The sequence below is a fragment of the Anguilla rostrata genome, chromosome 12 (assembly GCF_018555375.3).
Source record: "Anguilla rostrata isolate EN2019 chromosome 12, ASM1855537v3, whole genome shotgun sequence".
In the NCBI taxonomy this organism is placed as follows: Eukaryota; Metazoa; Chordata; class Actinopteri; order Anguilliformes; family Anguillidae; genus Anguilla; species Anguilla rostrata.
Genome location: NC_057944.1, coordinates 23,017,410 through 23,028,353, shown reverse-complemented (window position 1 = coordinate 23,028,353; position 10,944 = coordinate 23,017,410). Strand labels below are relative to the sequence as shown.

The 10,944-nt window shown below is 39.8% G+C and overlaps 1 protein-coding gene and 3 non-coding genes across 4 annotated transcripts; all 4 read right to left on the bottom strand.

Moving 5' to 3' along the window:
* Positions 1 to 134: 134 nt before the first annotated feature.
* On the bottom strand, positions 135 to 206 carry trnag-ucc (transfer RNA glycine (anticodon UCC)). Its single transcript has one exon. It is a non-coding gene; the product is annotated as a tRNA-Gly (tRNA).
* Positions 207 to 490: 284 nt separating this feature from the next.
* On the bottom strand, positions 491 to 562 carry trnaw-cca (transfer RNA tryptophan (anticodon CCA)). Its single transcript has one exon. It is a non-coding gene; the product is annotated as a tRNA-Trp (tRNA).
* A 283-nt stretch (positions 563 to 845) lies between these two features.
* trnai-aau (transfer RNA isoleucine (anticodon AAU)) lies at positions 846 to 919 on the bottom strand. Its single transcript has one exon. It is a non-coding gene; the product is annotated as a tRNA-Ile (tRNA).
* A 1,034-nt stretch (positions 920 to 1,953) lies between these two features.
* LOC135236504 (single-pass membrane and coiled-coil domain-containing protein 1-like) lies at positions 1,954 to 4,068 on the bottom strand. The gene is made up of 3 exons (XM_064302932.1): positions 3,888 to 4,068; positions 3,030 to 3,179; positions 1,954 to 2,706 (listed from the first exon to the last, which is right to left on the bottom strand). The coding sequence occupies exons 1-3, from the start codon at positions 3,935 to 3,937 to the stop codon at positions 2,241 to 2,243; spliced, it is 666 nt and encodes a 221-aa protein (XP_064159002.1). The 5' UTR covers positions 3,938 to 4,068; the 3' UTR covers positions 1,954 to 2,240.
* Between the last annotated feature and the right edge of the window lie 6,876 nt (positions 4,069 to 10,944).

Genomic DNA, 10,944 nt, shown 5'->3' with positions numbered 1-10,944 from the left:
GGAGTTGGGGGGGGGGGGGCTTTTTATTGCTGGCATTTGCTGGTGGGGGTTGTCGGAGCAAAAAATCCGATTGGGCCATGTGGGTAGCTACCCTAGTATAAATGGCAGCAGAATTTGAAAAAGGAAGGTATTACTGCGTTGGCCGGGAATCGAACCCGGGTCAACTGCTTGGAAGGCAGCTATGCTAACCACTATACCACCAACGCAATACATTTTTCCGTTATCTGTAAGCTAGCCTCTAACACTGTAATATTGTATCATAGTGACGATAAATCGCATTACGTTCGGCCACTGCCAAAATAGACCGGAGACAGCGGGTTGGTCACAACAGTATTCTGTGATTGAGAGCATCCAATCACCAGATAGAAAGAGCTTTGTAAAGTTTGAATCGACCGGTATACAAGCATTACTTTTTTTAAATGGCTAAGGGTAACCAGTTTTGGACGGGCAGTGTTGGCCTGCGACTGCTTGGTTTGGCACGAAAAGGGACTGACCCCGACGTGATTTGAACACGCAACCTTCTGATCTGGAGTCAGACGCGCTACCGTTGCGCCACGAGGTCATATAGCTTTATTTTGCTGTGGTACCTTTAGACATTTCCATCGTAATCTTTTCTGTGATTTACTGAGACGACTTTGTAGCAAAAGACTGTATGCGACTGCTGTTTATTGATGTAGCCTCAAGCACTACACTCGATTATAATCGTGCTTGCATAAATAAATAAATAAATAAATAAATTAATTAATTAAAACCGTTTCTGGGTCATAGTTCAACAACTGCAAATTCTGCAGCAGGGGCTCTACTCAGGTCGAACAGATCACAGCAAGGTAAGTTTAAAAGTTCAGTGGCCCGTACGGGGATCGAACCCGCGACCTTGGCGTTATTAGCACCACGCTCTAACCAACTGAGCTAACCGGCCATTTATACAAAATGTTTCCAGGTTGTACGGAAAAGTCACACGGATGTATAATAAAAAAAATAAAAATAAATAAATAAATAAATAAATGCAAAATTATGATTCTTTTCCATCCCATTTAAAATCAATTTATCGGATTAGCAATTTTATTTAGCAATGCTACCTGTGTTGTTTCTAGTAAGGGACTTGACACACCTAGGCTATCTATCTAGCACGACCTAAACTGGGAGCTGTTAAAACATATGCAACCTATTTACCAATTAAAATTAGTTTTAATGCTTAGCCTTTAATTTAATAGCCTATTTTGGAGAAAGAGGAGTGCCTAAGGGATTGTCGCACCCGACACCATCAATGGTGGTAAATAGCATATTGAGGAGAAATTTCAGAACACAAACACATTCAAATCATATCGCTACAAATATGCCAGGCATCACATTTTAAGCTAATATAAAAAATTAACGATTGGCACTTTAAGTTCTAAATTGCTAGTTTAGTACTCCAGTGAAAGGTAACTATTTGTAATAGGTGACTCGGCTGTTATCTTGCACAATTATTTAGTTAAAGTGGGTAATTGATTGGTGAGAAATCTTGTACACCACTCTGTCTTCCCTTCCTGAACTGCTAAAAATCCGGTTCGTTCCCATTTTCAGTTGAAGAATGTAAGAAGTCATGTTGTGTGGGGGAATTGTCAAGCACTGTCACTGATGATTGTTCAGCTTCGTCTTGGATGTAACAGAAATAGATTCCTAAGACCCTGGAACGCTTCCTTACACTAGACATGCATCATCAGTATTACCTTTCCACTAAGCAATAATGTTTGAGAGATCTAAACATTACAGTTTGAGAATCCAAAAGCACACACGTTGGATATTCGTGACCAGAGTCATTTGAAGGGGATTTTGACATCCTTTGCCTTTTTAATTTTTATACCCGATGCGTGTTCCAGTCCTCAAAGTTTTCAGAGCTGTATTCCACAATGCATCCAACAATTTATTAATCAAGAATTTTATGAATGGTTTAGCATTTAGCATAACTTAAATGTATTTTAACAGTACATTACTTGCATTTATCATACTCTCATACCCAGAGAGACATACACAATTTTGCATGTCTACATATCCATTTACACAATTGGATTCATACTCAAGCAATTTGGGTTAGATACCTTGCCATGGGTACAATGGCAGTGTCCTACATGGGAATCGAGCCTGTAGCATTTGGGTTACGATCCCTACCATTATACTACACTGTAGTGAAACTTTGCCTGAGCAGTTTAAACTTTCGGCTGAGGTCACCACTAACCAGTGACCGTCTGTGCTATCAGTCATTGGGTCACTTGATTTGAGAAATGTTCTTTTATGGAGGAGGCTGGTTTATGCTCTTCTTCTATGGTGAGCACAAGCGTCCCAGCCTTCCCCTTCTCCACCACCTGCACAGCCCTCAACAAGCTGTCCCTCAGCACCTGGTTTCGCACCACTTTCCTAATGAGGGTGTCCACATTCTCCGCTAGGTTCTGCCTCTGAGCTGGGCTGAAGTATTCTGCCTGGTACCCATGTGTCACAAAGAAGGCACACAAGGCCTTGACGTCTGAGTTCTCTAGCCCCAAGTCTCTGAGGGCGGACTCCCATGCCACGTTGATTCGCCGATTCTTGATTTTCCTCCGCAGAATGCATGCTGTAGTAGGCAGACTGGGAGCCAGATCTGGAAGTTTCTTCACAACATGGGAACGGCAGCAATCCAGTGTGTCTGCCACGTAGGTGAAGAAGAGGTTGGTCTCTTCGGTGGTGAACCTGCATTTGAAAAGCAGTGGAAGATCAATGAGGTGTGGTTTGTGAATACAGGAGAAAGGTATATTGGAACATTGGAATGTGGCTTCATATCTGCCTGACTTAGACTTATGTAGCTATCTATTTTGAAGCAAGCAAATATGGCGTTTCTTTTTCTTTTTTTTTTTTGAAGAAATATAAGTGCAGTCTGGTATGACAAATAAATGCCCTGGAACATGTGCTGATTTCTCAATTTTTCCTCATGATATGGAGGACCCGTGTTGTTCTGACAGTGATATGTTTTAATGCAAACCCACAGCTCAGGTCATTGATTTGGGGAATCTTACTTGTCCTCCAGCAGAGACACCCACACCTGGTCCTGATGGGCCTGAAGGGCGAGCATCTGTTTGTGCTGCTCCAGGCGCTCTGTGAGTGATATAGCTGCCTCATCCAGCTCTTCAAACTTACTCTTTACCACCTCTAGCCTCTTCTCCAACCTGACCAGGAGATCACAGTGAGATCAGGTTATGCAGAAACGACAACTCTCCTCACCCCTATCTTTATAAGAGGTGAGGAGGGTACATATCCTCCTCAGACCCGGCAGAAAAAAGTTAATGTAGCTCTTTGGGTGACAAAAACATGTTGCGATAAAAATATTTTTAAACATATGAATTTATTTTTAATGAATGTCCGTTGTGGAGATTCAGCATAGAAGAATATATGGTTCTTGAGATTAAGACCAGAGACTCATGTCCCCTACATGGGACAACAATGAATTGCTGGGTCTTGGCAGACTATAGAAAGCAACAGTTCATACACAGTCAGATGATGGCATGGCATTTCAGTGTTGAGTAAAGCATCTGTGTCAAACAAAAAATATCTGCATACACATTTTATAATCGTTCCATGTTCCTGAGGGCTGGAACAACTACATCATACAAAGCAGTTTAATGTTTTGTTATGGAAGTTATCTATCAACTGGATGAATCACTATCCTGCAAGTAGACTTTAAATTGCTGTACTCTGTAAAAGATTCTTCAGGTCATATATTTTAAAACATCAAAAGACATGCAGTTAAAGTTTATGTTCAACCATAATTTTACTTGTTGCGTTTCATTCCAATCTCAAGAACTCTTTTTCATCTTTACTTGTACAATTACAACATGGATAAATACAGCATTAATGACAGATGGTCATTTTATCACCTGCTTAGAGTTGCTGAGAAACCCTTCAGAGAGGTCCCCTCTGAAGCCATCCTGTTGTTTTGATATGGGTAATGTTGATAAAATACTAAGAAAATGCTCCAGTAGCATTCGCCTCCACCTTACAAACCAAACCAACAGAGAGACCAGCCATGGTCTACGTAGTAATAGCGGAGGTGCACTCTTGGCTAAAGGCTATTTTAAACAGCACCTAAAATAGCAGGCACATGGTGGAAACATGACTAGGTGCTTTGGCCAAGGTATATATGTTTGGGAAAGTCATAGATATCAAACAACTGGAGAAATTCACCTCTTCTCTGTATGGAAAATATCCATCATAGCACTATAAGAGGTATGTGATATCAAAATGCAGGTACAACTACAACACAAAGTTAGCTATACAAAATGAATACTCCTTAAAATATATTGGCCACACAGTTGAAAAGATTCAAAGACGTTCACTGTGTTCTCTAAGGAAATGCTTCAGAAGGGTAGCTGAACACGACCAAGTCTGTCAGGTTTTTATCTTGTCATAGCTGTAACTGTATATGGTATTCCTGAGTTCCACATGGGTGTGCGTCCGTCTAAAAATAAGATAACTGTCATTACAGTTTACGCTAAAGCTTCTCTCTAACAACTGTCATAATGAAAAGGATGGAACTGGGATTAAAGGCCAAACCAATAGCACTGAAGTGAAGTAGCACAGCTTTCTGAGAAGGAACAGGTTTGTGCTGATTGTAAAGAGAGTGTAACACATGAGAAGCTCATCAATGCAACAGCAAGATGCACATCAAGATATATGCTTCAAATATATATTTTTCATTACCATGCATATGTTTCTCTGAAGCAAGGGAAAAGCATTTCCTGGAGGGCTGCAGTTTGTGCCTCTTTTTGTGATTTCCTTTCGATCAGCAGCCAATTCAGGCCTTGAAAACAAGGTGTGCAGACTCTATAGCCGATCACTGACTTAAGTTGTGGAACACATCAAGAACTAGTAGACACAATGGCCCTCCAGGATTTGAGTTCCCTGCTCTTAAGAAAATGTACACATAAATAACTATAAAATTCAACATAATCTCCTGTTTGTGTTTCATTTCCAAACCCTCCCCCCTCTTATAGCCACTGGATAAAATGTGATATGCAAGTATGAATTATTTCCTTGTCAAAAAGCATTGACATCTATGTTGCAACGCGAGAGTACCAGAGCATGGACTAGAAGCTGCATAGAGCAGGTGGTGAGGAAAGAGGCGGATTCTTTGTTTTGCATCAAAAGAATATGCAGACCTGGCTCAGCCAGTCATGGAAAGGGAAGCAGATCTGATAATCTAGGCTTCTTGGATTAGAGGTACTCTAAGCTCTCCTACAACATCTAGGCTGAGGGAGAGGTCTTGCATTTCAATATGGGGCAATGTGAAGCATTTCAATCTTAATCTATCTGCATCTAGCTGCATCTTCTGAAATCTTCTGAAATGTAAGCTGAGATACATGGTGAGACTGGCGGAGAAAAAAAACTGAGTACTACAGGAGGATATGGCAGGCCAATGAGATTTCAGGTAATCGGAAAAGGAAGTCGCAAGTACAGAGGCTTGGGAGACACGTGTAAAAAGGCTACAGGCACAAGACAATTGACAACCCCAGGAAATTCTAAAGGACCCTACAGAGATATATAATGCAATCCACATAAGAGCTGGCCTGAGGTCTCAAGTGTTGTTATGGTGAAGAGGAGGAGCATTAATAAGTTGCACAGTCAGCGAAAATGTCAGTGAAAGCAAGTTGTGCTCTCCAATAAGTGGTAATTATAAATATTTGAAGTAAGAAAACATTTTTATTGTAATTAATAAACTATACATTCCCTATTTCAAACTGTTTTGGCCAAACTTTTATTGAAAATGTTATCCAGCCAAGTTCTACAACTGAAACATTTGGTATACGCAGGTGATTGCACCGTTTTTAAAATCATAAAAACGTTTTTGTCTATTCACAACTGAAGCAGAGAATTTATCATTTTGAAGCTTTTTTGTTTTTGTCATCACCGTGGGTATTGTAAGAAACAAGGAACAGTCATATAGTCCAAGAGCTTGGAATTCAGGACCACAGTGATGAGTGATGTAACATGCTATATTGGAGATTATGAGCTGTATCAAGTGTGTTCATTGTAGTCCAAGAATAAGGGTCAATAGACTGTTATGCTTTCTTGATAAAATGAAGGTTAGAAGATCCATATATACCATAACTGATGGTATGGATGCGGTATGATTACTGCATAAATTAATCACAGCAGTTTGTGATTCATTTATACATTTGAAAATGGCTGCTATATTCTGTGATGCCTGGTGACCATATTTACTTCCTAACAATTGTCAAACATCATTGAGATAACACACATTTCTGAACAAACCAGCACAAAGCCTGCCCGGAAGTCCAGATAAGGACATGCTGGCAGAAGAATATCTGGGCTCGTTTGATTATTAGGACAGTATTAATTCATCTGCTGCAAAGCAATTTCACAAACCAGAAATTGCTAATGTGACAAGTCTTAGGGTGAAGGATACTGCATGAAACAAATTAGATTTATTGACTTCCCCTGAATTCAAAGTAATTGCTATAAGCACAAGATTTCACTCGTTCAGGATTTATGACAACCTTTTGATTAATGTTAACCATTGAGAAATAGCTGCTTTAAAATCATTCCTTTTGAAGACCCATGAATTATATTATGAGAATGCAAAATATAATTTAACTCCGAATTTTATTTATTGGCCACTAGGTGGTGTGTGTTTCCTTCTTACCAGCAGCTAGATTTCAAGTAGTGTGTGGTGAGACAGCAATATTTTAAAGATGTTTTGAAGGCTTAGTTAATGTAATATGTTGACATGGATGCAATTAATTTTTGAATGATATGTGTCTGTCTGCTGTTTGATGTGGTGAGTTTGTTATATTAGAGTTGCACAGAATATCCCAGTGAATATTTTTGTGTAGAATAGTTGGTATAAAATCAGTGAACATGTTTACATGTTCAGGTGTAAAACCGGCTACATTTGCTTGAGAAGTGAATGTTTTCTAGCCTACTAGGACATAGCCAACCTGAGCTATATTGAGGTTAACCTCATCTGTTCATGTTAAAATATCTCTCAACCTAGATCTCCTCGAAATGTCTAGATTCTGACTTTTGATCACTGGGATATATTATAATTCTTGAAATGAAATATTTTAATGGATTGCTGCTCTGTTGTTCAACATGCACAATAGTACACCTACAGTATGCTTTAGAGCAAATAAATTATAATTCATAAAATGTTGTAAAGAATCCTTAATCAAATAAACCCTTCAAAATATTAGATACAGACAGTATGTGCATTTAATTTAAAAATTAATTTAATTCGTTTTGCTTTTCAGCTGAAATTGTTGAAATTATTATTTTTTTTCTGCTGGGACTTTGGATTGGAGGGAAATGCCCACTGTAATTACAGAACCATGTTGCTCCTATTCATTACACTTTCTCTTAATGGTCCTGCCTGCTGTAGCAGGTAGAATGAGCACTGCTTCCTCAAAGCAATACACTGTTCACCATGGCTTTATGTCCCCGGTCTTACCTCGCAAGATGACAGGCTGTGCTGGTCCTGTGTCAGCCATGCCAGCACGCATAGAGGGAATCATAAATTCTAATAAATGAACACAGTCAGCCAGCATCCACGATGGGCAGAGACCCACTGTGCAGCCAGAGCAGGAAAACTCAAGTTAATCTTCTGGGGCAGCTGCTGACAGATGTATAAAAATACTCAAAAAAGCCAGATATGTGAACTGTTGTATTTAATCAAAAGGCCAAGCCATTCTTTCCATGAAAGGTCCCTGCTTGTCACAGTGAACAGAGATAGAGAAAACAGACCCCCTGGACTAGAGGTAATTGTGAATTCCTCTCACTGCATCTACACACTGATTTTTTGCTTGGCCCTTCATTTTGCAAAGCTTTTGGTGCGTCTTGAGACCCAGCAAATTGAGGAGGGGTGGGTGTTGGGCAAGGCATCCGTCAAGTTTTATTAATTTTCTCCCTCCCTCTGTCTGCGTCTCCCCTCTGAACACTGGATAATGAAGGTTTGTGGGGTTGCCCCTCCTTCACAGAGAGAGAAAGCGAGATAGAGAGAGAAGCCGAGTGCACTCATCTGAAAGCCACACCACTGGAATGTGACGGCTCTCCGATGCTGTTCTGCCATCACTGTATCCAGGCTGTCAGCTCTGCATGCTGAGAAGGGACAGGATTTCTGTTTGAGTGGTACGTCAACTGTGTGTTTCACATGGTAGCTCAGCTGAAGGGGTTCCAACAGGGGAGAGGGTAAAAAAAATGTTGAGAGTGAAACAAATAACCTGCTGTTTTGCAGGTTGCTGATGCCTGTGTCACTCTAATTTGTGGAGATGGGGCCTCGTCTAAGTGTCAGGTATCCCCTTTCATCACTGAAACAAGGTGGAAGCTTCAACCCCTCCGTATTTTTCCACGCTCAGCTTTAATTTCACCAGTTGTGATTCCACTCAGCTTAATGAAAGTTGTCAAAGGTGACGTGTAACACCATAGTTACACCCTACACTGTTATTGTAGCCCTCGCCCCCCCTTTGGCCAAAAACCTTAATTCAACCCTCAGCCATCCTTTGTTCAGTCAATGGCCCCCTACTGGTACACACTTGTCAAACCCGATCTCAATCCCAACAGAAAACAAATTTTAACTGCTTTTTTTTCTTTTTTCTAAAACTGATTTGTTTATCTAGTGCAACTTCCACTGCCATTGAAGCGCACAGCAGCAAGTGCAATTGACTGGGATAACAACAAGTTCCACAACTAAACAGACAGTAGCATTGTAGATTGTAGATATTTAGTGCAAAACTTATCAGCCTTGGGCGTTAAATGTGCGAAATAAAATATGAAATCATGAGAAGCAAAATATTTAGGGCCCACCCAGGCTTTAGATATGCCACACTTAACTCAAGTTAAGTGCTTTTTCCCTGTGCACTACCTGGAGATATGATAGATGCACTTTTGGTGTAGAATCTTAATGAAAATAAACTGCATCCCATTGGATTTTTGAGTTACCTGAATCATGGCTGGGAACATACTGCACTTTTTATCTAGTACTATCTATACAGCATTTGCTTGCAAGAAAAGGTGGAATAAATAGGAAAAATTTATTGGAATTACAGCTCGGTGGATTTTTCCCAAGTGGACAACAATGGTTTTACATGCAATATTGAAGAAATTGATTTGACCAATGCCATTTTATGACAATTTATAGTTTTATGTTTAAATGAGTAACATGATGACAAATTAAAATACCACACATCTTTGAATAAATATTTAAATGTCACCACATTTTTTTTAGCCAGTTCCTAATTAACTGTATATACTGTATTCCTCCAGAATCCAATCAGCATGTTCCTAGTTTTTTTAATTTTATATATTTTTTAATGACGTGGCCTCCCTTATAAAAGTCAGACCCAAAGAGACTTATCTCAGATAGGCTTTGAAGTCCTCAAGTCAGGACCAGGCCCTACATACTCAACTGCATAGTTTGGTATTCAATACAACTCAACCCATCGCAAAGGGTGTACTTTACAATCCATATTGCAGTAACTAAAACCGAACAAAATGAGCCAAGATTAGCTGTCACAAAGGAAGCAGTTGCAAGCTCATTTTGCCTTGCTTGTGCCTGGCTGAACCTTATTCATTATGTCACCTGCTGTTTTTCTGACCCTTGCGTGAGATTGCATGTCACTGTAGTGCTGCTCGTGGGGTTTTCATGTCAATTTCAGGGTGAAGTTGACATGGCAAAATATAATATAGAAAATTAAAGTTCCCCTGATTGTCTCCCACCCCATTGGAAAGGCTTCTCTTCCCTTAGGCCTTTGTTCTGGCTGAGCTCTTGCCTGATGGGCTGACAAGAGTTCAGACTCATTTTGAGCTGTCTGATTACTAGAGAAACACGTATTGTAATTGGCAATTGGGGCACCACACTGCCCCCTCCTCATAGTCTGACTACATAAAGTAGCTAAAAATGCTGCAGGCAGGTTTGTGAACCAGATCCCAACAGGGCTAAAAATAGGGACATTTTCTCTGTTCTGACCTCCTTACTGATGACTGACACTCTTTCCGGAGATCTTAGCCTAACAGAAGGCTTCACAGTCTAACACAGCTGATAAAAGACTAAAGCCACTGTTGTTTGAGTTGAAATATGTACTTAACTGCAGCATGGAAAAGCATAACCATAACTTCTCAGAGACATCTTTTATGCCAAGTGTAAGGGAAACCATGTTGAATTATTTGGTAACATGGGACAATCTGTGCAATCTGGAAAAATGAAATTGTATTTGTTATGTCTGGCTCAGTGTCACATACACCTCATGAGAATGTTTAAAATATTGACAAAATTGCAAGTTACTGGAGAGGGGTGCATATTAACTACAGGCAAAGGCCTGTTAGGATTACTCATTTAAATTCTCAAGAGAACAATATATTAAGAACAAGGACAAGGTGTCTGTGCCCTCTATCATTTTGCTTGCTGAAACTATTTTTTAAAGATAAATTATGAGTTTTATGGTTGAACCTTTTTCATTAATATGCTGTATGATTCTTGTGTGAATCACAACCAGCCACCAAATGTCCATGCAGTGGTTTACTGTGTACCAACCGTGCACCTGGAGATCTACCATGCTGTAGGTTTTCACTTGAACCCTAACAAAGCACACATCATTCAACAGCTAGAGATCTTTTTGAGCTGCTAATTAGTAGAATCAGGTGTGTCAAATATATTTCAGCATAAGTATAATGCTAGAGGTAGCTTCAGTTATTTAATGCTAGTCTTCACTGGAGACAGAACAGTAAGTCCTAATGCCATCGACATTTTAATGTTTAGGACTAATAACCAGAGGCCCACACTTAATAATGGATTCAGCTTTATTTTTTTCTTATCGTCAATATAAGTCAACATGGTGCAAGTGTCACTGTCTAAAAAGGGCAGATGGAAATGTGTGAAATCACAATGACACAAAGATGTGCAGAAATAAGATGCATTCCAGG

Coding starts and splice junctions, on each gene's coding strand:
- LOC135236504 (XM_064302932.1), bottom strand. CDS start 3,937: ATGGCTTCAGAGGGGACCTCTCTGAAGGGTTTCTCAGCAACTCTAAGC. Junction 3,180..3,887: donor TTCTCAGCAACTCTAAGCAG/GTGATAAAATGA, acceptor TCTCCTGGTCAG/GTTGGAGAAGAGGCTAGAGG. Junction 2,707..3,029: donor GTGTCTCTGCTGGAGGACAA/GTAAGATTCCCC, acceptor TTTCAAATGCAG/GTTCACCACCGAAGAGACCA.